The 26,164-nt window shown below is 50.5% G+C and overlaps 1 protein-coding gene across 1 annotated transcript in view; it reads left to right on the top strand.

Annotated features, from left to right (window-relative positions):
- The window catches only part of LOC119386420 (uncharacterized), a 254,618-nt gene that overhangs the window by 210,519 nt on the left and 17,935 nt on the right, over positions 1-26,164 (top strand). The window contains exons 6-7 of the mRNA XM_037653728.1: positions 5,187-5,514; positions 12,135-12,262. Of these exons, the coding sequence (XP_037509656.1) occupies positions 5,187-5,514; positions 12,135-12,262 (456 nt within the window). The remainder of the gene's footprint in view (positions 1-5,186; positions 5,515-12,134; positions 12,263-26,164) is intronic.

Raw genomic sequence — 26,164 nt, 5'->3', positions numbered from 1 at the left:
GTCGACGGCAATCAGACATTTCTGATGGTCCGACCAGGCGTCGTGGGTGCCGAGCGAGTTGATAGTCTCAGCCCACCCGAAGACGTCGTCCTGGAAGCCCCGGAACATCGGCACTGCCCGAACGGCCGACGATGGTGAAGCGGCAGGCAAGAACCCGGAGTTCAACGACATCACGCGGTGGTGTTTCACGACAGAGTTCCGTGAGGACGCGTAAGACTTCCGCGCCGTTGTCGGTTGAGGCGCCCGACGAGCCATGAGCGGTGTCCACGGTGTAGGCGGCGGTCCCGGTCCTCACAGCTGATTAATGCATCGTCAAGGACGCGTGGACGGTGTCCCTGCTCGTGAAAAGGTAGCACGGCGTCGGTGAAACGGTGCGGAGCCGTCAAGGAGGCCTAGACGCCGTCCCAGAACGGTGGTGGCACTGGCGGCAGGTGAGCAGGTGCCGAGCAGGCCTGGACGCCGTCCTCAACCCGCGCTTACTGCGGCCGTACTTTGGCGGATGCCATGGACGAAGGAGCGGGTACGCTTACGGTTCGATGGTCGTAGACTGCGCCATTGTAAGGAAGAAGAGACAGAGACAGCACCCTTGCTGCGGACCGGCTGTTCTGATGATGATGATGATGATGTTCCTCCACACATGGCTCACACCCACTCTGGGGGATTGGCCAAGAATTGTAGATATGAAGATTTAAAACTAGTAAGTTAACACAAAAGACAAGCAAACATAAAAAGAACTAGTGCAATAATTATTTCTACATTCAGCCCAGACTTCTCATCCTAACTAGAAATTAGAATAATGAAATTACTGTAGTACCGAACGTGTTCTTTTTTATTGATTTTGTTTCTTATTGATTCATTGCTATTATCGGAACAGGTTTGCATTCAAGAACTTAAAAACATATTCGTTTTGTTTCCTGAAGGAAAGCAATTACAGCATCAAAAACATTCCTGTGGCTGACGCCCAAATCCGAAGCACCGAAAGTGAGAATAGCGTCTATTGTTAAAATTATCCCCAGCTTAGCACAATGAGTTTCAAGAAGTCTTTTTCTTTGTAATATATAGCGGCGACACGATAAAAAATAATGCTCTATCGATTCGATTTCTGAACAAAAGTGACAGAGGGGCGATATCGCCAGACCAGCCCTGTGTGCATATAGATTCAACGGGGGCACTCGGCATCGTAATCTAGTTAATACTACTGCTAATTGTCTAGTTTGACACCACTGGATTTTCCATGGAAATTTTAAATGTCTAAATTCTGTCCATGAAGTTATTGATTCTATGGCGTCTGCTAGAAGGTTCTATTCTTCCAAGCTTCGTCCTTCTCTTCCTTGCACTACCCGATTCAGCGCGTCCGAGCGCCCAAACCACAGTGCCGTTCTTCGTCATTACAATATGTATATATATATATATATATATATATATATATATATATATATATATATATATATATATATATATATATATATTGTAATGACGAAGAACGACACCGGGGCTCTGGCGCGAGAGCAGGATGCGCGAAGAAGAGAAGAACGAGGCTCAGAATAAGAACAGCCGGCCCACGAACGTGCGTTGTCTCTTGTCTCTCTGTTTATTCTTCACAATGGCGCAGTCGTGGAAAGGCTTCGGCGAACCCCAGCTGTTAGCTTGAGGCAACGCGTCTTCCCGAGGAACGCCGTCACGCTTCCTCGCTGACGGAACCCGCAAGTAGACCACCGCGGCAAGCATCTATCCCACCACCAGCGGACGGCGTCCAGGCCTCCATTGTGGTTCCGGGGAACTACTTGTCCGGTGACGCGCTACTTCGCGGCAACAATGCGCACGGGCTCCTCTCGCCCAGGGACGGCGTACATGCCTCCTCGCCACCACCTGCCAATCCGTCGGCGCTTCAGGCACCGTCCGTGGACGGCGTCCAGGCCTCCTCGGCGGCTCAAGCCTCCTTCATTGACGCCGCAGTGCCAGTTCACGACAAGCCATCGCACGGGTACCGGTTACCTCGGAACGCGGTTGACGCTTCCAACGGCAAGGACCCCGGGAATGCCGTCCACGCTTCCCGCAGCGACAACGGCTTACTGAGTACTCCATCGGCACCTGAGCCGCTTAGGGGTGCTGTGCAAGCTCCCTCGGACAAGGGTCCCTCCTCTGTGAGTACGCTGATGGTGTCCTACTCTTCAGACGTCACCACTGGCTCCACGCGCGGATCGCCCGAGAGCGCCGCCGAGCTTACCGCCACCATCGCGCGACTCCGAGTCACGGTGAACGCCATGGCAGCGTCAATCTCCGTGCTGTGTCCTACCGCCTTGCCAGCACTGCACTCGCTCAATGCCGCGTTGGCCGCCGCCGCCTCGCAAGACCATGGAGAGCTCACCCGAGAGCCGCAGAGAGCTGCGGTATGCTCTCACGCAGCTCTCTTACCAACTGGCCTGCTTAGCGTCGGCTCACTCTGGATTTTGACCTGGCATGTTACCATCGCCGGCTGCCTGCGAAATACCGGAGTTCCGCGGCTTTCAGGACCACGTCGGAAATTGGGTGGCTACCATCAACGCTGTGGGAGCACGCGAAGCCTGGACAGACCAGCAGAAATGGTGGGTGGCCATCGATCACCTTCGCGATGCCGCCAAGGCATGGCATGCCTACGAAGGCGTCCGGAAAGGATCTTGGCCGGAATGGTCAGCCAAGCTTTTGAGTCTTTTTCGCCCGCTATCTCATGCCTGCGACCACCTAGCTCAAGATCCACTGTCGTCCCCGGATGGGAGCTGTCAGGCCCACAGCCTAGACAGTGCAGCTCAAGCCTTTACCACCCTGCCCTCCCTCAATGACCGAGATCCTGAAGGGCATCATCCCGACGGTGCAGGTGCGCCCTGCACCGACGTGCTCACTCTCATGTACCGAGTTCCTGAAGAGAACTGCCGCGATGGTACAGCTGTGTCCTGTACCTTATTCACAGAAAGCTTTGCGGAACGCACCACCACAGACACTGACGCAATCCGCAAGGCGGGCATCGCAGTCCAGACCTCAGACTCCGCGCCTGGACACACCTTACGACATACCTTGCTCCAGACCAAGACCATCTGCGGGCCACCGAAGCCGATGACGGGGACCCCAAGCTCATCATCACTTGGAAACGTGGAGACTCCGGCTCCTCTAATGCCTGACACGCGTGCAGTGCACAAGCCGAACGAGCCCTTGACAGCAGATGGTCACCCTGCGCCGAGTGGGAACCGGGGAGACCCCCCGGAGGCCGGGAGGCCCATGGAGGCCAGGGAGACCAACACAGCTGCAGACATTGAAGACATGCCTCTGCTATCTAAGTGTTACGCTCCCGCGACGCCAGCGCAAGACGTTTCCTTGCATACACATCTGTCACCTCTGTGCGACGCTAAAGTTATGGACACTGATGACTCGGCAGCGCTGCACCTTCTCCCAAGGTCGCGTAACAAGGGTCATCCACTAGCGTCATTTCCTGCCGCTCAGCCTGTTAAGTCACAGCGTGACCAAGGCCTTCAACGACCACCCCGACACAGCCAATGTCGCCCTCCGGAATGCTCGGCAGCTCGGCAGGACAAGTCACGGCGTATACAACACCGACCACCACGACACAGTCAATGCCGCCCGCCTGAACTACGTTTCACACCTCATCAAACCACGTCACTGCGTGGCCGAGATCGGCCACCTAGATGCAGCCAGTGCCGCCCACCAGAGACACTGTCGGCAGCTGCGGCCGCTCGCAGTCGTGGCCGAGTGTAATGACGAAGAACGACACCGGGGCTCTGGCGCGAGAGCAGGATGCGCGAAGAAGAGAAGAACGAGGGTCAGAATAAGAACAGCCGGCCCACGAACGTGCGTTGTCTCTTGTCTCTCTGTTTATTCTTCACAATATATATATATATATATATATATATATATATATATATATATATATATATATATATATATATATATATATATATATATATATATATATATATATATATGTGTGTGTGTGTGTGTGTGCGTGCGTGCGTGTGTGTGTGTGTGCGTGCGTTGTGTGTGTGTGCGTGTGTGTGTGTGTGTGTGTGTGTGTGTGTGTGTGTGTGTGTGTGTGTGTGTGTGTGTGTGTGTTATTGCTTCCCAAACAAATTTCAGGTCGTAGTAGGAGCTTGTTTCTATCTTGGAGTGTCCTTGTGCTGTTAGACGCTCGTATTTCAAGTATCAAAGTTCGAGTGTCAAAAACAAGCGTAGATTGAGCACAATAATCAATACATATCCAAACTATAGGATAACTATGAACAGCAATAGCTCTCGATAAATGAGAAAACTAAGAAAAAGAATCGATCAAACCGCAGTTATCTACAATTTACTATGCGAGAGCTAAACCTGTAATGCCAGTAAGATATTTTCCATGGGAACAAGTGAATATATCCAGGGAGCAGTTGCTACTGGCGGTATCACTGCTACTATTGTGCTCTCTTATCGCTAATGGAAGGAATCAATTTTTAAAACAGTCAGAACTGAATGGCCATTCCTTGAATGTTTGCGTGTGTTAATGTCGTGATGGCTGTGTTTTACATCTGGAGACATCAGTGTTAAGTTGGTTATGCAGAAGTTGGTACCAAAACTTAGAACTGCTCGGTTTTCTGGTGTTAGGATCCCTGCTTCCTTGAGTAGTTCGGTGGGCGGGTCTGTTAGCTTGTACTTATTGTAAAAGTGCTTTCCTTTGGTCGCCTTCCACTTTCTTAATTAGTTTCTTGGTGTATGTGGACAAAATAGCATTTGCCTACTCCAATAATAACCCGACAAAACTTTTATACGCAAGGATTTTTATATCAGGTGGCGCTAATCGCTGGTGCTTCCGAAGAAAGAAAAGCCACTGCAATGCCTTAGGTTGGAAATATATGAGTTCTGCCTCAAGTCAAGTATAAACACTGGCTCAGCAACTAGAATTCTTTCACCCATCCAAAGAGATCTCTTTCAGAATGTCTACTTTTAAATAATAAGCACATGAGGTATCTTTAGATATGAATGCTTGTCAGAAGGGCAGCAACTTGGACACGTTGGTTCAACAGTGAGACGGGGAGCGTGGTCTTTTGTTTGTTGCAGTGCTTCCACTCACAAATCTCACTTATGTGGCTGGGCAGGATAGTAGCGCTGTGTTCAAATAGGCGGCCCTAATTTGTCATTCGAGTGACAATGCTGTTCTTTCGCAGGCGGTCGAAGATAAACTGCGCACCATCGAGGACACCATGATTGGTGAAGCCGTGGCGCTTGTCCGAGATGGCGCCAGCGACGAAGCCGAGCTGCGTGCTATCAACGCCGGGGTCGCGTCGCGACTTGACGCTGCGTACGACTTGGAGAGCGTGCGCCAGTCCCTGGACCACCTTCAGTCGACGCTGGAAGACATGCGCCGCCAGGAGCTCCAGGCAGCCCTGGCAGAAGACGGTGACGAAGAGGAGAGCACTTCTGCTGCCGCCCTCCGAAACGATGGCGCTGAAGAGCAGACCCAAAGCTCTTCGTGGGCCCAGCTGACCGACAAGCGTAAGATGCATTCGTCCTTTAATGCTGACACTTAACGTCAAATGCGAACGATCCGTCTTTAAGTTGCTTAAGAAGACTCAAAAGGGAAAACCATTTGGTGCGGATATTTTACCATGCACTTCATATCATACGAATGTCGGATTTCTGTGTTTCTCTTATTTTAGCGAACGCCGCAAAGCTGAAGTAAATGGGCCGCTCGCGCGCTCACGTGTTGAGTGAGTGAGTGAGTGAGTGAGTGAGTGAGTGAGTGAGTGAGTGAGTGAGTGAGTGAGTGAGTGAGTGAGTGAGTGAGTGAGTGAGTGAGTGAGTGAGTGAGTGAGTGAGTGAGTGAGTGAGTGAGTGAGTGAGTGAGTGAGTGAGTGAGACCCCTGTCACACTGGACGTTTTAATGTCATTCGAATGGAATGACATTCGCACCTAATTTCATTATGCGGCTGCTACACAGTGATATTTAATGTCATTAGAGGCGAATGACTTAAGCAATCAAATGAGTTCGAAAAACACATTCGCTGTCGAAGTCGAACCGAATGTATAGTCTCTACACCAGAGACTACTTAAAATATGTCATTTATTATTCCAAATTCGGCACGCATTCGTGCAAACACGCAATTATAGTTTCTTTTTTAAAGGCATCTGTGATTTTAACGAGCACAGGTGTACGGAAGGCTGTCGCAAAATGTTTTTACTCTCCACCTCGGTGGAGTCTGGCCGTCGGCACTGTCGGCCATAACGTAAACAAACAGACGCCTGTGTATGTGTGTCTGCAGCGATGGAATGAACTCCACGAGCGCATTGGACCGAGGTGATGTTTGCTCTCATAAGGCTATAAGAAGACAATTGTGCGCAGTTTCGTTGAAAGCTGTTTTCCTGCATGGACGCGTGCGAGACCGCGTCTGGAAAACGAACAAACGCGGAACGCTCTCAGTTTCCGTCAAAGCTCTTCTGGCTTATGCGCGTTCCTTGCAACGCTAAGTACAAAGCAACTAAATGTTTTATTTGCTGCAGCTTAGCGTCGTCGTTCAGCGGTACTACAGTGCCTAGAATAGCGGTACTGCCATGTCAGCCATTCTATCGGCTCTGGCCACTGGCTAAGCGTCGTCTTGGCTTATGGTGGCCAGATATCCTGCGATATGAAATTTTTATCCGTGTTTATCTAGCGATGCGACTTCCCACATGCCTTTTAAAATAAAGAACTTCGCTTTCATGCCACTCTACATTTACCTCCCTCAACTTTCCCAGCCATTTTTTCTGAATTATCGACATTGATATCACGAACGAATGACATTACTTTTTCCTGTGTAGCACCACCACGGATCGAATGGCATTCGTTGCGCCGAATGACATTTGAACCTAATGACATTAACACCTCCAGTATGACAGGGGTATGAGTGAGTGAATAAACGTTTAGTGGGTCAAGCAAAACGCGATTAATCGCGCACCCGGCTAATCCCACGACGGGACCGACAGGTCTAGCCTGCCGGCCCAATGACGGGCGCTCTGGACGGCCAGGATTTGGTCCTGATATACGGGACTTCGTAGGAGCGCGTCCCACTCTTCCCACTCTTCCAGCCTCGTCACAGGCGGCGCAAGAACTATTCGGGTGAATTTCCGGATATATGCTATTAAGGGACGCTGGATTTGGTCAGGAGTTAGTTTGCATGAGTCTGAGCGTGACCGCTTGCTGCCAGCTTAGCTTGGAATGAGGTGGCGGGAAGAGCCTTTTAAGTAAAAGAATTTAGTAATTGCGTTGTGCGTGCGAGGAGCGTCCCTGTGTCGGGGGGAAAGTCGCCCGATCCGAGGACAGCACGGTCGGTAAAGCCACGCGCAGCCTCGTGGGCAGACTCGTTGAGGTTCAGAGGAACCCCCTCGATCGGCCCGACGTGGGCAGGGAACCAAAAGATGGAGTGTATGGAGCTGTCACTGTTTTTGAGCGTTTCAGAATTTCAACTACCTGCCGGGCTACCCGGCCTTTCTGGAATGCCCTGACGGCCGCTTTCGAATCGCTATACGCGTTGTCTCTCCGACCTTCTTGCATGGCGAGTGCAATGGCCACTTGCTCGGCCACGTCGGGGTCCGTCGTCCAAATCGAGGCACAGTTTATGACTTTGCCCAGCGTGTCCACGACGGAAACCGCAAAGGCCTTGCCGCCTCGGTACGCGGCGGCGTCCACAAAGCTTGCTTCAATCTTACCATAGGTGATTTCCTTTAGTGTCTTTGACGCTCTTGCCTTGCGAAGACCTGCGTTGTGCACAGGATGGACATTGCGGGGCAGGGGAGCGACGACGAGCTTCTCCCTTATTTCTCTTGGGATTTGGGTGTTGCTAGCCAAGTTCTCGGTGGGCGTGAGTCCAACCTCCTCTAGAATCCGCCTACCGGCTGACGTCGTGGAGAGCCGAGTTAGCTGGGCCTGTTCTTGAGCCTCGGCAATTTCCTCCACATTGTTGTGTATGCCTAGCCGGAGGAGGTCCTCGGTGTGCGTTCTGACTTGCAGCCCGAGCGCTCGCTTGACGATTTTTCTCATGAGGGCATTCAGCTTGTCCCGCTCTGCTCTGAGCCAGTTGTGTATGGCCTCCGTGTAGTTGAAACGACACAGCACAAAGGCGTTGATGAGCCGAAGCAGGTTGTCCTTCTTGAGGCCTCGACGTCTGTTCGTGACCCTTCGAACGAGGCGAAAAGAGTTATCGGTTTCTGCGATGATCTTGCGCAACGCAGTGCCGTTGCCGCCACGAGATTCGACGAAGATACCCAGGACTCTGATGGTGTCGAACCTGAGTATCGGGTCGCCGCTCCAAGTGAACAGGTGAATGTCACTTTCGGAGATCGGCTTCCAGCCCTCGGGTCTGCCCCTTTTTCTTTTCTGTAAAAGAGGAGCTCAGATTTGGTCGGGGAGCACCTGAGTCCGGTGAGTAGCAGGTACTGTTCCGTGACTTCTATGGCCCCTTGCATGGCACTTTCTACTTGCCCTTCACTACCGCCGGTGGACCAGATCGTGATGTCATCGACGTAGATGGTGTGTTTGATACCTTCGAGTTGGGCCAGCTTCCTCGAGAGTCCGACCATACAGATGTTGAAGAGAGTGGGCGAAATGACAGAGCCTTGCAGCGTACCCCGTGGGCCCAGGAGCACTTCATCGGAGACGAAGTCGCAAAATCGCAGCTTCGCTTTCCTTCCGGTCAGGAACGAACGGACGTAGTTATACAGTCTGGGGCCCAGCTCGAGGTCCGCCACAGAAGCCAGGATGTATTTATTTATTTATTTTATTTCAAGGTACCTTACAGGTTTTGTGTAATCATTGAACACGGACGTTAGTCGTCGGCATGGAGATGTACCACCAGGCATCAGTGTGGGTGCATCCACGTTAAACGGTGCTATAGCTGCCAGACATCAATATACATTGTGCAAACTCTCTTATATCAATGTACAGTAAACATTCAGTTTCTTCTATAAGGGCACGTTTTATTTTCGTCTTATTCCGATTCCTATCACGGAGGGATCAACCACGTTTTTTCAAGGTCACGTTCGCATTAGCCACAGCAGTTAAGAAACAGTGAGATGTGCTGTCCTCCCTGTGGACCAACCATTGCAGCTGCGATTATCCATTAGCTACAATAGACTCACACTCATGAAGAGCGGCACAAGCACGCTGCATGGTCTTGTGTGTTACCGCGGACACCTTGTGTATTGAACGCATGTGAGAACTGGTTGTATGTGCTTCTATACGCATCGTGTGTACGCAATAGGGGGAACTGTCTAGGCTATTCGAGACTAAATTTTTTAGGGGAGATCAAAGCGCTTGCGTAAAGCGAAGACGTATTTCAGAAATAGTCTCTCCGTAGCTTTCGCAGTGTAAAAAAAATATAAATTAATCAGTGTTACATACAACTGGCACTGAAATATCATACGAACATTAAAATATGAGGTTCAACGTAAATTCCGCGAATATTAACAGGTAGCCTGCGTATGCACTAAAAAAACATTCTGCCTCCTCTACCCCGTCCCCGCTCGTTCGAAAACATTGACTGCAATTTTTTCTCTTTTTTTTTTTGTTTCGCAAGACCAAAGTAAATAGTGAAGCACGATAAAGTTTAGTGAAAGAATGAATTACGAGGCGTAGAATCCACTTATCGACATGTCAAGAAGAAAAGTTATCCGCGACATCTGCTACTGCCGCAGAGCAAGTAGCAACTAGCGTCGATATCGGGGCGTTGCCAAGTGCACCTTCGAGTGCCCCTGAACCACTCCGAGTTGAAAGACGAGATAGCGATTTCTGTCACTGGCCTTCTTACAGGCACTATCTCTTCCTCGCCTCCTATTTCTTCTTAAAACACGTGGACAATGCCAGCACTAAGCGTTGAGCCTATCAGGATTTCGCGCTTGTCGGCTACACGCTAATCCACACGCGCAGTCAAAAGTGTGCAAAACGAAGCGAACCAGCGCACGTTGCGGGAAAGGGCAAAACAGGCGTGCATGAGAATTCACAACTGACACCTCTCGCCTAAGGTCCAATGGAGAGCCGATTTCTTCGTGGGGCCGCGTGAACAGACTGTTGGCGTCACGAATTACGCCAAGCAAACGAGAAACGCCAGGAGGTTGTTCAGAGATCCTCCAAAACTTCCTTCTGGATAAGTCTAATTATAGCGATCAGATATATGGTTCTTAGCTAACTCAACGACGGTGTTTGAGGCCATGTAATCTTATGTATTCCTCCAAGATGAACCATTTAACATATATTGAAACAAACACCTTCACAAGTAGAAAAGTGAACCATGGACTTGGAGAACACTGCGTTATAAAAGGTTTCTTGTGCTATACAGCTGCTTTCATCCAAACTAAGCATCGATAAATTGCTCTGCTTTCGATTGTCGCATAGACACGCTCTCTAGTATGTCCCGCGAGAGAAGCTCTTCCGTCTCGCTTGGATCTCACGTAACAGTGTAATCTTTCGTTAATAGCAGTCGACTTAGGCTTACGCGAGTTTCAAACACCAAAAACAAATGAAACAAACGGCACTTTATTTTGCAGAACCTTTCTCAGAAGAACAAACCTACGCCTCAAAAAGTTGTCGAAGGTGCACAAGTGTTGAAGATTGGGCGAGTTGGTTCGTCGTACTTGAACTGGTATAGCGCATTACGGGGAATCCTAATCTTGGCGTTGCGTTAGGGTGTTTTTTGTATGCTTGTGCAAGTCTACATATTTGATGCATTTTCACAATAAAGCTCAGTTGGACGTTAGCGCTCTGTCCTCTTGTGTCGGTCTGCTCGGCCGTTTCTTCTTCCCCGTAATGCGCTATACCAGTTCAAGTATGTCGCAGGTGCATATAGTGTTTTCTTTTTTCTTTCTTTGTGACCCGCCACGTTGTGGTTACGGTGCTCGACGGCTAACTCGATGGACGCACGATCGAATCCCGGCAGCGTCGGCCGCATTTTGATGGAGGCGAAGTGTTAGAGGCCCGTGTACTTAGATCCCGTTGCACCTTAATGATCCTCAGTTGGAATTTTCGGCGCCCTCCGCTACGGCGTCCTTCATAATCATATCGTGGTGCTGAGACGTAAAAGGCTCGACAACTATTATTACGTCTTTTTCTGAGATCTGCGCTCAGCTAGAGTGAGCCGCTACAGTAGGCCATCTGCGTGGACGCCAAGTGGGTTGTCTGCGGGACGACAGCTGTTTTAGGGGAGCGCGCTTATTCCTAAAATTAATGAAGATTGCGCTCGTGCACTATAGTATTTAGAAGCATCAACGTCCGCAATTTGGGAAGTTCGTGCGGAATTTACGTTTATTTAATAGATACGCGAAGACTGCTCTCTGGTAATGCCTTCCTGTCGAGTGACGAGTTAAAAAAGTCTACCTGTAAACGACATCGAGGCTGTCGCGTTGGCATTAGGTAATTTCAGTTAACGTACCTGGTCAGCGAAGATTAGCCTGGGCAGCACACGTTTAACGCGGAAGCGTTAGATAGCTCGTCTCGGAAACATTTCCACGTCTTCGCTTGTAGGCGAGAAAGCAGCGTTGTCCGGGAACGAAAATTGGAGATAGATGCAAATAAAGAAATAATAAAAACTTGGCTTCAAGAATCGAACCTAGGAATTCTGCGTGGCAGCCGCCGAGCCACGCCTGTGCTTGAAACTGGTTTGACAAAGAAAAACTGTGCAAATGTCACGTAGTGCGAGGGTGTGTCGTTAACACATGTTATCTCGCGTGGCAGAAGTGTGGAATCGCTCCTGACGTCAAAACATGGTAGTTGCGCAAATAGCGGTTGGTTTCAAGGCTCACAAAGGGCATAATCAATTATCAGCAACAGCATGAACAAAGTGCGCAGGTGCGCGTGTGGTCGTACGAAATAAGTACGTCTAGGCCACTTCGCAAGAGGAAAATTTATGACGACAGTTCGCAACTGTACTGGCAGCAAGCATTCTGGGATAGTTTGAGACGGACGCGCGCAGGCGCTCCTTAAAACGGTTGAGGTGCCAGCCGAGAAGCGAAGCGAGGCTAGCGATTGAGGAAGCGACACGATTCTTGAAGGCGAAGCGTCCTCCGTGTTTTTTTATCCGTCGTTCTGAAGGTGTGCTGTTGTTCATTACGCTTCCTAATCAGCTGATGTAATCTTATTTGCTCTGCAGAGAACTGCCCTGCGGTGCAGCTGCTCAGCAGTTCTTGCCCAGCCGCGGCGCAGTCTGCCAGCCCGGTTCCAGCAATGCAGAGGCTTCTTCTCGACGCCTGCGAGTGGCAACAGACGTGCTATGTCTGTGTACGTATCATATAAATGAATTGTTTCTATTGTGCAAACAGCACTTACACATATCTAACCAATCTTTAAAGTCAGGGAGGGCCCAGGGGGGTCCCCTCCACTTTTTGAGTAGGGGCTCGGCAGGTCAACCGCAGCACGGCAGGAGCCATTCGACAAGCGCTGAACCTTTTTAGGCAGCCATGCCATGTGCGGAGAAACTAAAGCTCGAATTTTCCGTATAATGATTTAGTCGCAATCAATCGGTTGATGTGGTGCGAGCAAAATAGCAAAACAGGTACCATCATAACAAAGCCTGGGCGAGTTGGTATAGTTTAGAAAGAGAAGGAGGGAGGGGTCTTCATTTGAGCGCGGAACCCTTTCCTCGAGAGCGCAGAAGTATTCCGCGAATGGGCCCAAAGTTTTCGGTTCCTCCATTTTTGCACATTGAAAAAGTTGCGCTTTGCCAGAAAATTTCTCAGGCGCTCCTCGAAGAATCTAGGACTGCGTGTCTTTCTCAATGTGCTGAAGTGTTGGCGAGGGAAGAGAAAGGCGCCTCTAGGGAGTTGAGCCTGAAACCGGTAATTAATTGATTAATTACATGGCATCCAATGGTCTGTACTGTGTCGAGACGGACAAGGAAGGCTTCTTGGTCACTCTACTAAAGGACGAATATAGGGCGAAGGCATGTGCGACCATGTTGAAGAACTTTGTCCAAGTTCTACAAAAACCGGCAAATATGAAAAAGGAGGCCACTGAACTTCTCAAAGGCTTCCACCTGGATTCGGTCACCGAAAGAGTGAATAGGTGCAAGGGTTCACTACTGGATGTTTTCAACACGGCGAAGACACACAAGCCCGATGTCCCCTTCAGGGCTATAGTTTCTGAGCGTGGAACATGCTTGCATGTCCTTTCAGGACCCACACCTGGCACATTGAAGTTGGACGGTCTTTTTGTTGTGTCCAGTTCTATGGAAATCGCGAACCAACTGAAAGCGCATAAGCTAGAAGGGAGCTGACGCTGAAGATTTATTTTACCACATGCTCAGCTGATCGAAAGTGTTGAGTAGTGCATTTGTGAGAACAGTGATGAACTGCCTTTTCGTAACAGATGGGGTATCCCTGTGGATAGCTTCCTTAGGCTTTTCAGCTTTTATCTTCAAGCCACCTCCGGTTTGCAGGGCGTATGTTTTATTTATTTATTTAAAATACTACAATCCCTGTTTTGGATTTTCGTAGGGTGGGAAGTTGAACAATACACGATATGGTACGACGAGATTCGTGAAACAGGTGGTAGGTGCAACCGGTTCACATATTTCGCGCAGCCGAAAACAGAAAATGAGTTGACAACAAAGGAAACGCAGTTATACATCAGTACATACAGGTACACATGCATATCAAATATGTATATAGCAGTCCTTATTTTAATTACATACACATAGCAACGAAACAGAAAATGTAATTAAAATAAAATAATAAGTAAATAAAGCGAAATACACATAGGCGATTGAAGACTAAAATGTATCGTCGAACTAAATACACAGAAAGCAGGTTCACAAACTAGAAGTAAAACTTTGCATCGAAGGCTGAGACACTTGTTCATTTGTTAGTAAATTCCAGTCATTCACCGTCTTTCGAAAAAAAAGAGTATTTATATGAGTTATTTCGTGTGCGATGCGGCGTTAGTGTTCTATCATGCCGTTCTCGTGCTGTATCTGGAGGTGAGTGGCGTAACGGAATATGCGTCGACCATAACATGCCCCATTAATATTTGGTAGAGAAACGTCAAACGTGAATGACAATGTCCAGTGGAGAGAGGTTGCAGATCAGCTCTGATTAAAAGGTCATTTACTGAAGTACGGTCGTAACGATTATGTATAAAGCGAACTGCTCTTGTTTTATGCATTTCTAATTTATCAATATTCGTTTTAGTATATGGGTCCCACATAACGGCACCAGAGTCTAACCTGAGCAGAATAACAGATTTGTACGCAAGGAGACGCACAGTGGGGGTGGATAGCTTCAGTGTCCAAAAATAAGGAATTTGCATCTCATCAAGAGTGGCTCCGGTTTCGTCTAACATTTTTTTTGCGAAGGTAAACAGAAACGCTAACAGTAATCTGTGCGGTCTTTCACGGTCCATTTTTAGGTACGTTGAGGATTACATTATTTTTGCTAAAATGTGCATGGCAACTTCGAAGATGATCGACATCTTGAGGGCTTTTGGCATAGTCGCCTGCTGTCGTGACGGTCCATTTGCTTGAGCGCGAGAGAGGGCGCCACCGCCTCAGGGCGCGCCGTGTGGCGAGAAAGAAGGAACGGCGCGCGTTGACTATGGAAACGCTCTTTCTGCGGTGAACGCTATCAGCTCGCAAAGAACGAGAACGCGCCCGCGAGAGAAAACGCCGACGACTTTCTTCAATGAAAAACCTGAGTGCTCGCGCTGCACAAGGTTCAGCGGGGTTCACCCCGTATATATAGGCACTGTATCTTGACCTGCAATTTAGGGTCGGTGGGAGATTTCGCTTGTGCGTAGTTCACCAATAAAGATTCGCAGCGTGCACGTTAACTAAAAGCGGACTGCGGCTCTCTATGTCGCTCTAACTAGAGTGTACTAGATAGGGGTAGTGGGGTGAGGGCGAGCTCTCCGGTGAGGCCACTTGCATCGACGACGGAAGATGGCGCCACTGCGACTTTCACCTGGGCGCCGCAAGCGCGCTGGGCTGGCCGCCTACCAACATGTTGATGCACGTGCGCTCTTATCCAGTCTTTGAAGTGAATCCGCGTACTTTTTAGCAATTCAGTCTGCCAAAACTGCTTATTGCATTTGAAAACAAGCAGGAACATTTTATTTACAACAGGATACATCGGCAACAAATGCACGTGAGCGAGTTGAAGGGTCATGAATTTGCACACAATTTTCATCCAGGTAGTCCTGCTCAGATTAAGGTCCTTGGCCCTTTGACGCTTAGTGCTGTTAGCACTGTTCAGGCCTTTAACCAAAAAGTGCAGGCGCGTAAGAACATAAAAAGAAACAACTTTGAGACTAATTTCCTCGCTGTGAATTGTGGCGAAAATGTTTGAGGCCCGTGTATTTAGATTTAGGTGCACGTTAAAGAACCCCAAGTGGTCGAAATTTCCGCAGCCCTCCACTACGGCGTCTCTCATAATCATATCGTGGTTTTGGGACGTTAAACCCCACATATTATTATTATTCACTGTGAATTGTGCAGCCCACGGCGTTGGAAGGAAGAAAGTTCTTGCTCACAAGAGCCACAACATCGGATATGCTGCTTGTGTGAAGCTTGCTGACACTAAAACATTCTATGAATAGGTCCTCAAGTGTAGCGATGAAAGTGTAAAGCTCCTTTGATGGATATAGAAGACCGCTCCAGTCACACTGGTGGGAGCCGATTCTCTGCTGCCTCACTTGGATTTATAAGGATGTCCCTGCAATGCAGGGATTTTGTAGGATTTTGCCTTGGGGGGTGCAAACCCGTGTTACATCGCGGCTGGGGGAGGTGGGGGGGAGAGAGCTGGCATAGCTTGGGTGGCGGGCAAGTGCCGATGTGGCTTGAGGGGGGCAAGTGCCCCTTTTGCACCCCGGCCCTGCCTACGCCCTTGCCCTGCATGATGAACAGCCAAACTTGAAAACACAGTTCCTGGCTACTTAACCTGCGATGTAGTAGACCAGTCGTGAGTCACTCTTTACCACAACTAAAGACAAATGGTGACTGCAAGGAGGTAGGGTTGAAACCAGACATTTCTGTGCTTCATCCAACTTGCCTTGCACGAGCAGGTCATCGAGTTTCTTTGTGTGTCCTGTCGTGCGCATTAAGCAGTGAACTCACGATATCGGGAGCTGCATTGGCACCACCAACACTTCTGAAATATTGTAGAATGAAAGGCAGTTCACAGTGATCAGAAACTGCTCTGGCGACGGGTGAGCGTTACAGCCACTAAACTGTCGAACAATACCGAAGTGGTGCTCTATGGGGTCGGTACTGAGACGCGAAGTCAATATGGACTTGAATCCAAGTGATGCAGTAAGGTAATAAAGTAACGAGAGAGCGCTGGCAATGGGTACTTTCAGTCCTGTCGCCGTGGAGTCACTTAGAAATCCCGTCTTTCCAGGGCTGCAGGCTTCCCATTTGTCCGGGTAATCGAGAAAGTTAACTAGGTCCGCAGCAGTGGGGGACGCAGGCCTTCGCGATAACGCGAAGAATTTTGAACTAAGAAACAGCGCTAGAGCAGGACGAAGACGAGAGGACGCAAACACGGCGCTGAACACAACCATACTTTATGGCGTTTGCACGTCAATATATACGGCGAAAGCAAAATCAGTATGCACATCGGAGAACAAGATATCGCTGTAACATTGTCAAATCAGAGTTTTAAAAGATACAACATTTCATTTTTGCGAAGTGATAGCGAAGCTGCGCTGACACAACAGTCTCCACTTATCTGTAGGCAAAAAGCCTCAAAGATTTCACGTTGGCGTTGCTCTACATAAGTGCCTAGAACTTCACAATCTTTAAAAACTTGTTCGCAATCACATTTCCTGCAGTGATCTACCAGATGACCGCTCACGGTCACCGATGTGTATACTGATTGTGTTTTCCCTGTATATATTGACGTGCAAACCCAATAGAATGTGGTTGTTAGTCAGCGCCGTGTTTGTGCCCTCTCGCCTTCATCCTGTTCTAGCGCTGTTTCTTCGTTCAAAATTCAGTATGTACCAACCAGCACAATTCAAGACGCTAACGCGACGAAGTTCAGCAGAACATGTCGAGGCGCACCAAACATTTCAACAGAGCGCGTCCGGCATGCGCGCCGCCAGTGCCAGGTGAAAGGCACAGCAACGCCACCACGCGGCAGGTTAAAATTTCCGTACTTTGAGCTTCACTGCGCGCCATTGCCGCCAGCTCTCCCTCGCCCCACTACCCCTATCTAGTACACTCTACTCTAACCTTTCTTCTGTCAAACATTGCCCATTAGCACTGATTTTGCTGTGGGAAACACCGGAGCACATTGCGTGCTTCGCCCTTCCACAGGTTTCATATTAGTGGAGCTGAAACACCCTTCCCTACACGCTTCGCCCCTCCCCAGTTTTTGAAATGTTCAGCTCGCCTTTGGCGTTCATAGTATTTAAATAGTTTTGGCCCAAGCCATAGCTGTTGGAAATACAGCCTCAGGAGCGTCAAGCCTCTGTTGGATTACCAATCGGCCTGCTCTAAGATTGGAAAGAATGGCATTGCCACTTTGCGATCAGCTCAGACAAAATCATGGGAGCACATGATGGAAGGATGCGTTAGCTCAAATGAGAAAGCTTAAAAAGACGGGCTACCCGGACCAGGTGATGGTTCTCGCATGTAGCCGGCTTTTGCGGGAGCTAAGGAAGACGATGGAATGCAGCAGGCAGGCGTTATTGAATCAAAAGAGAAAGACAAGACAAAGATGGCGGCGACACCCTATGCGCCATGGTCAATCCCATCGTCTCAAAAGAATTAGCGCACAGCACGAGGTCAAGGTGCTTTTTTCCGCGGAACACAGGATGCGCAGCATATGCCCGGTGGCGCGCAGACGCACTGATTCAAAATCAAGGTATGTTACAGTGTGCACTAATAACCACACCTAAAGACATGTTCTTTGCGCCTCGGGAGTCGTGTGCAGCATGCCGTTATCGTGTGGGCGTGGTTACGTTGGCCAGACCGGTAGATGTTTGAATCTGCGCCTCAATGCTCACAGGAACGCAGTCAAAAGTCCTGCTTTGTCTACACACTTAGGCATGTATTGCAGGGACTGCGGATGCTCCGCGGATTTCACAGACACCACAGTTTTGTTCCGTCAGTCGGACAAGATTACAAGTGAAATTTCTTGGGAATTCCCTATCAAAAAGAAGGGTTACAGGGGTGTGAGCCGGACGTCGCTTGCCCTAATAGAGAAAGAGGTATCTTTTCTGGACGCGCAGCCTAGCGCCTCGCAGGTTTCCAAAAGATACTGTCACGGGGTCGTGACGTGGACGAAGACCGCAGGAGATGTGTCCGAGATGAAAGTCTTTATTTGGCCGAACTTGTGGCCGAGAAACGGAAAGGTAATTTAAAGCAATACACACTGTAGGCACTTATAGCGGCGAACAGGGCGTTGACCGTCGATCAACTGAAGAGCGGTGAAGCGCGTCGGCTTTTAAACATGTGCCGTCGAATATTCCAGCGTTATCGCTGGCTATCGTGCAAATTCTAGAATAAGCTCGAGTGTACGCGTCTTGCGCGCAATCTTAACAAAACGATCTACAATGATCGCGAAGCTTCTAGGCCAATGAGGCACGGTTTGCGCTGAGCGTTGCTGACATTCTTTGTGGCCGAAAACCCAATACAGCAAAAGTGATAAAGAAACGCACGTGGCAACGCCCCCCTCAGAACAAGCATCGTCCCGATGCCTAAAATAGAACAAGGGGAGGGGGGGTGCCCAATACATGCAACAATAAATAACAGGAATAAAGCAACAAAGTACAATAAACAATAAGCACAAGCAAGAAAGTACAATATTAAAGCAAAATGACAGTCCTCACATTCGCTGACGCGCGTAATATGCTTTGAGGCGCACGACATGGACGACTTCAGGTCGTGCACGGCTCCGCTGAGATTTCGTAATGCCGTAAGGGACAACCTCGTAGTCGAGTGCGCCGAGGCGTCGAAGTACCCTGTACGGTCCGAAGTATCGTCCAAGAAGCTTCTCACAAAGTCCCCGTCGGCGTATTGGCGTCCATGCCCATACACGGTCACCGGGTTGGTATTCCATGTGGCGTCGTGGAAAGTTGCAGCGGCGGCTGTCAGTCGTCTGCTGGTTCTTGATCCGTAGGCGGGCTAGCTCTCGTGTTTCTTCGGCGCGCTGTAGGTAGTTGGTCACGTCGATGTTTTCCTCGTCGGTCACGCTTGGTAACATGGCGTCGAGCGTCGTTGCCGGGCTCCGTCCGTAGACCAACTTGTATGGCGTCATCTGTGTGGTTTCTTGTACGGCCGCGTTGTACGCGAAGGTCACGTACGGAAGGATGGCCTCCCATGTCTTGTGTTCCACGTCGACGTAGATGGCCAGCATGTCGGCGATGGTCTTATTTAGACGCTCGGTGAGGCCATTGGTCTGCGGGTGGTAGGCTGTGGTGCGGCGTTGGCTCGTCTCGCTGTATCTGAAGATCGCCTGAGTTAGGTCCGCAGTAAAGGCGGTACCTCTGCCTGTGATGAGGACCTCTGGGGCGCCATGACGCACCACGATGTGCTCCACGAAGAACTTGGCTACCTCGGCGGCACTGCCTTTGGTTAAGGTTTTTCTCTCGGCGTAGCGGGTGAGGTAGTCAGTCGCCACGACGATCCACTTGTTTCCGGTATTGCATGTCGGGAACGGCCCCAGTAAGTCCATCCCGATTTGCTGGAACGGCCGTCGAGGTGGCTCGATAGGCTGCAGAAGTCCGGCTGGCCTAGTAGTGGGCGGTGTCTTGCGTCGCTGACAGTCCCGGCAGGTCTTTACGTAACGGGTGACGTCGGCGGAAAGGCGCGGCCAGTAGTACTTCTCCTGTATTCTTGCTAGCGTGCGAGAAACACCCAGGTGTCCAGACGTCGGGTCGTCGTGGAGAGCCTGGAGCACCTCTGGCCGCAATGTCGAGGGTACCACGAGAAGGCAATCGGCTCGAAGCAATGAGAAGTTCTTCTTTACGAGAACATCGTTGCGCAAGAAAAACGACGTCACTCCCCGCGGGAATACCTTCGGAACAACGGTGGTCCTGCCCTCGAGGTAAAACGCAAAGCCCTTCGGTTCCGGGTCGGCTCGCTGTCGTTCGGCGAAGTCGTCGGCACTTATGGCTCCCAAGAAGTGTCATCATCCGGGTCGTCGGGCGGTGGTGGGTCGACGGGGGCACGAGACAGGCAGTCGGCCTCGGAGTGTTTCCTTCCGGACTTGTACACGACGGTAATATCAAACTCTTGGTCTTAGGCTCCACCGTGCGAGGCGACCTGAAGGTTCCTTCAAGTTAGCTAGCCAACACAAGGCGTGATGGTCTCTCACAACTTTGAAGGGCCTGCCGTAGAGGTAGGGGCGAAACTTTCACGTAGCCCAGATGATGGCGAGGCACTCCTTTTCTCATGTGGAATAGTTGGCCTCTGCCTTAGACAGCGACCGGCTAGCATAACTGATAACCCTTTCCAGTCCACCCGTCCGCTGCACAGGGACAGCGCCGAGTCCTACGCTGCTTGCATCGGTGTGAATCTCCGTATCGGCGTATTCGTCGAAATGCGCAAGTATCGGAGGCGTCTGCAGGCGTCGTTTAAGTTCATGAAATCCTTCGACATGCGCTGTTTGCCACCTGATTTCGACGTCGGTCTTCGGAGGTGCGTTATTGGCTCGGCTATCCGTGAAAAGTCTTTGCCAAAGCGTCCGTAAGGCGAACAAGCCAAGAAATCGGCGCACGGCCCTCTTGTTGCTGGGTGGTGCGAAAGAGGCGATGGCAGCTGTCTTCTGCGGGTCTGGGAGCACTCCAGTCTTGCTGATCACTTGACCCAAAAACAAGAGCTCCTGGTACGCGAAGCGGCACTTCTCTGGCTTCAGGGTGAGCCCGGAGTTCTTGATTGCTTGAAGTACAGATTGAAATCTCTGGAGGTGTTCGTCGAAGTTCGAGGAAAATACAACGACTTCGTCCAAGTAAACAAGGCAAGTCTGCCACTTCAAGCCAGCTAATACAGTATCCATGACTCGTTGGAAAGTCGCAGGTGCCGAGCAATGACTAAAGGGCATGACCTTGAACTCGAACAGGCCGTCCGGTGTTATGAAGGCAGTCCTTTCTCGGTCTCTCTCGTCAACTTCGATTTGCCAGTAGCCGGTCTTGAGGTCCATCGAAGAAATGTACTTCGCGTTGTGGAGTCGGTCTAGGGCGTCGTCTATTCGTGAGAGAGGGTACACGTCCTTTTTCGTGATTTTGTTGAGGCGACGATAATCGACGCAGAAACGTAGGGTCCCATCCTTCTTCTTCAATAACACCACCGGTGACGCCCACCGACTCTTTGAAGGCTGGATGATGTCTTCGCGTAGCATTGCCTTGACTTGTTTCTTTATGGCCTCACGTTCTCGCGTCGAAACTCTGTACGGGCTCTGACGAAGTGGCCTAGTACTTTCTTCTGTTATGATGCGATGTCTTGCGATCGGTGTCTGTCGAAGTCTGGACGACGATGAAAAGCAGTCTTTGTATTGCAGGAGCAGGGTTTTGAGCTGGTGTTGCTTGACCTTCGAAAGGCTCGGGTGGACGTCGAAATCTAGTTCGGGACCTCGACTCGTCGAAGCAGGTTCGGCAGCATCGAAGAGGGCGAAAGCATCGCTAGCGGCTACACATTCTCCGATGTAGGCTACCGTCGTACCAATGTTGAGGTGCCTATATTCGTGGCTGAAGTTTGTCAGCACTACCTTTGCATTACCGTCACGCAGCTAGGCTATACCTCGTGCGACGCAAATTTGATGGTTCAGGAGTAGGTGCTGATCACCCTCGATGACGCCTTCAAGGTACGCAGGTTTTTCGGTGCCGACGGGAATAATGACGCTGGAGCGCGGCGGAATGGTCACCTGCTCTTCTATCACATTCAACGCATGGTTCCCTGGCGTCGCGCGGGGCGGGAGCGCTTTATCTGAGGTTAGTGTTATCGACTCAGACCTGAGGTCGATGACGGCGCCGTGGTCACTTAGGAAGTCCATTCCAAGTATTACATCCCTGGAGCAGTTTTGCAGGATTACAAAGCTCGCACGATAAGTCCGGTTATTGATGGTGACTTTCGCCGTGCAGACACCAATCGGCGTTATCAGGTGGCCTCCAGCTGTCCGAATTTGGGGTCCACTCCAAGCGATCTTTACTTTCTTCAGCTTGGTGACGAATGGCCCACAGACGACGGAATAGTCGGCCACAGTGTTGACGAGAGGTGTGACGTTGTGGCCGTCGATGAGAAGGTCGAGGTCGCTAGTTCGTCGTCTTGCGTTGCGGTTAGGTCGCGGCGTGGGGTCACCGATGTGTCGGTATGTTCCGATGCTTCCATGTCGCGTCGTCGGGTCTTCTTCAGTCCGCGAGGTTTCGTCGGCAGGGCTTCGTCTGCTTCGCGTCGTGTTCTGTAGGTCTCGTCGCGTTGTCGTCGGCGGCGGCCGCGGATGATCTTCGGCATTTCGTCGTAGAGCAACCCCAACTCCATCGGTTGCTGCCCTTAGTTTCCCGGATACGGGCTGGCGGCCGGACCCGATTTGGGCCAGTGTACAGCCGGCGGTGTGGTGACATGTAGCGGCCCGGCGAAGGCGAGCGGGAAGGCCGTGGTTCTTGCCACTGTGTTCCGGTGAGGTAGTCGTCGATGTCGCGACGCCGTTCGCCTGGCTACGGGCGCGGCGCGTTGACGGCGAATCCTCGAAGCCCCATCTCTCGGTACTGACAGCGGCGGTACGTGTGGCCAGCCTCCCCGCAGTGGTAGCAGCGCGGGCGGTTGTCAGGGGCGCGTCAAACGTCGGTCTTCCTTGGCGTGTATCGCTGGCCGGCTGGCGGGCGGTATGACGTCGTTGCTGGCGGCGGTGGTGCCTGGTGGCGGAACTGCTGTGGCGGTGCGGCGTCTTGACCTGGGCGAAGAGGGGGAGGCATGGCGTCGGGCTGCAGCAGCATAGCTCACTGCTTGCAGCTGCGGCGGTGCCGGCTGAAGAACACCCAGTGACTGTTGGATCTCCTCGCGTACAACGTCAGCAATCGACGTCACTTCGGGCGGTGCCAAAGGTGCGAGCTTTCGCAGCTCCTCTCGCACGATGGCTCGGATCGTTTCACGCAGGTCGTCGGAGCAGAGTGGTTGAACGTCTGCGTACGCTGGCGTCAAGCAGCGATTGAATTGTCGGGTGCGCATCTCCAGCGTCTTTTCAATCGTCGTCGCTTCGGAGATGAATTCCTGGACAGTACACGGTGGGTTCCGCATAAGACCCGAGAACAACTCCTGCTTTACTCCTTGCATGAGGAAGCGATCTTTCTTGTCTTCCGGAATTTCGGGGTCGGCGTGGCGGAAGAGTCTGGTCATTTCTTCTGTGAAGAGCACCACGTTTTAGTTTGGGAGCTGGACACGGGTTTCCAGTAGAGCTTCGGCCCTCTCCTTGCGGACGACGCTTGTAAATGTGGCGAGGATCCTGGTGCGAAAAATGTCCCAAGTTGTCAGGATTCGCTCTTGGTTCTCGAACCAGGTCCGCGCGGCCTCTTCCAAGGCGAAGTATACGTGCCGTAGCTTGTCCTCACTGGTCCATTTATTGAAGACGGCGACGCGGTCGCACGCTTCTAGCCAGCTTTCCGGGTCTTCAAATGACGATCCGCGGAACGTTGGTGGCTCCCTACGTTGTTGTAGTACGACTGCCGCGGGCCATGGCACAGGGGCTGTCATCGTTGCCGCTGTCGTGGTCATGACCTGTGTCTTGCGGGTCTTATCAGGTAGAAGCCCGTACTCTGGTGCTAGACCTCGTTGTCTGCGGCTGGCTCGCTGGTTGGGGTTGGCGTCGACGTCTTCTTTTCGACTTGGACTGGGTTCACGGCTTGACGGGGGCGTCCGGAACATGAAGTAAAAGCACCTCCGCTAGATATCACGGGTCATGAGGTGGACGAAGACCGCAGGCGACGTGTCCAAGATGGAAGTCTTTATTTGGCCGAACTTGTGGCCGAGAAACGGAAATGTAATTTACAGCAATACACACTGTATGCACTGATAGCGGCGAACAGTGCGTCGACGGTCGATCAACTGACAAGCGGTGAAGCGCGTCGGCATTTAAACATGTGCCGTCGAATATTCCAGCGTTATCGCTGGCTGTCGTGCAAATTCTAGAATAAGCTCGAGTGTGCGCGTCTTGCGCGCAATCTTAACAAAACGATCTACAATGATCGCGAAGCTTGTCGACCAATGAGGAGCGGTTCGCGCTGAGCGTTGCTGACAGTCTTTGTGGCAAAAAACCGAATACAGCAAAAGTGATAAAGAAACGCACTTGGCAATATATTTTAACACCTCGTCATGGTGTCAGGCCGATCTTTAAGCAATGTGTGGCGAGTGTCGTTGAGATTTGTATTCCGCGTAGTGACGCATGCGTGATACTCTGTATGTTATTTTCTTCCCTTTTCCTTTATCAAACTTGACTTAAAAATAAGCGTTTTTCTCTTTGTCTTCGTCATCAGTGCGCGCTCTCCAGTAACGATGAGGTACCGTCGTACTGCTGCATGCATTTTCTCGCTCACGACGGGTCACCGGCGTATTCGACTAAGCTTCTTGGCGCAGCATACACAAGGCGGCTGAGCGTGATGCTGCCTGCTCGTGAATTACTGGAGGTTCACCTTGGCCTGTTTGCGCTACCAGAAAATTTTACTTTTATTTGTGAATTAAGAGGGTGGTTTAATACCAAATAAGCATGAATTATACCTACTAATTGCGATAAAGAGGCGCGAAAATAAAGTACAGCGTTGTCGTGTCTGAGCTTCTCAATGCAGTGTGAGTAAACGTTTTGCGTTGCAGCTATAGGCGGTGCGCAGCGCCTATAGTGGCGCCACCGAAAGCCGCATAGCGGCGGCAGTTCGAACCGCAGGCGGGCTTCGTGCCAGAGGCGCCTGCTTTTACTGCAAGCAGGGGTGATGTGCGTGCAAGCGATTTGCAGCTTGTGCGTAGCCCAAATACTTACTTCTGCGGTCACACTGTGCGCAAACGAACCGCACCTTATAATAGCGGGCATGCGTCCGATATCACAGCTTTATGGGACGGCATTGTCACCATATGCGCCACAAGTCTTTGCCACATATCATGGCCTCCGAGATCCCGCGTGCAGTGTCGGAGGCCATGCAGAGACGAGCATCAACAAGCTTTCCTACGATGTGGCGCTCGTCGCAATACCCCCCTTTCTTTACAACGCCCCGACCGCTAATGGCTTCATTTGGTGACGCGTGAACCATCGTTTTCTATGGAGGCACTAGCTTCGTTTACATGCCGTATGTTTTATAGTATATTTTGAAAGAGCACTGTCGCACCAGCGAATGGTTTGTAGAGGTGCGGCCACGTGAAGTGTAAGCGTTGGTAAAACTTCGAAACTAGCACTATAAACATGAGAAAAAATAGCACTTATAAGACTACGGCAATAATGACGTCAGTTGGGTTAATTGGATCATTTGGTCTTTCGCCGTTCTGAAAATGCTAGCTGCAGATGCTGGTGTCCTTCGCAGGCTCCCGTCCTCTCTAAAAGGTCCATAAGGCAACAAAGAAGTGGAAGAAGCAACAATTGCGATTGGTTGAAAGCACACATTTGTAATATTTACAGTTTGAAAACAAATGCGAAGAGTGGCCATAAATACTGCTTGTAAACCACGTGTTCATTGCAACTATTTTCAAAGGAAATACAAAACTAGAACGAAGCAGCATGAACACGTATTCACCAGTAACATGCACAAGGAAAAAAAACAGCAGTAGCTAGCACCACTAGCAAGTATAACCGAAAAAAAACTTCAAGGTTTCAGAATCGACGCCACGCATTACACAACTTCTGTAAAGTGAATGTGCATTAGTGGCAGACAGCACGGCTTAAAGTTCGGGCGTTTCCTAATATCATGAAGTCATCTTAGGAGGCATTTAAAACGAGGTTTAATCTCCTGTCCAAAGCCTTCAATGTTCACAGGTGCCAGGTTGTACAGCGAATATGCAGATAGCTGAGGCGAGCCCACGGTGAACAGTATGTACCGAAGATTCGATAGGTTGAGCATGCAGCTGATTCCGTGCAGCACATGTGTGATTCAGTCGGCGCGTTTCTGACAGCGCCGTTACCAGTTTTTAACACGGAGTCCTTTCTTTAAAGCGTCTAAGACCAATAACTTCTTCATAGCTTTCCTCCGCATGGTTGGGCTTTGCGCTTAGCATCA

The sequence above is a fragment of the Rhipicephalus sanguineus genome, chromosome 3, assembly GCF_013339695.2.
Source record: "Rhipicephalus sanguineus isolate Rsan-2018 chromosome 3, BIME_Rsan_1.4, whole genome shotgun sequence".
NCBI classification, from domain to species: domain Eukaryota; kingdom Metazoa; phylum Arthropoda; class Arachnida; order Ixodida; family Ixodidae; genus Rhipicephalus; species Rhipicephalus sanguineus.
The sequence above is the reverse complement of the archived record's forward strand: the minus strand, read 5'-3'. Positions and strand labels throughout refer to the sequence as shown.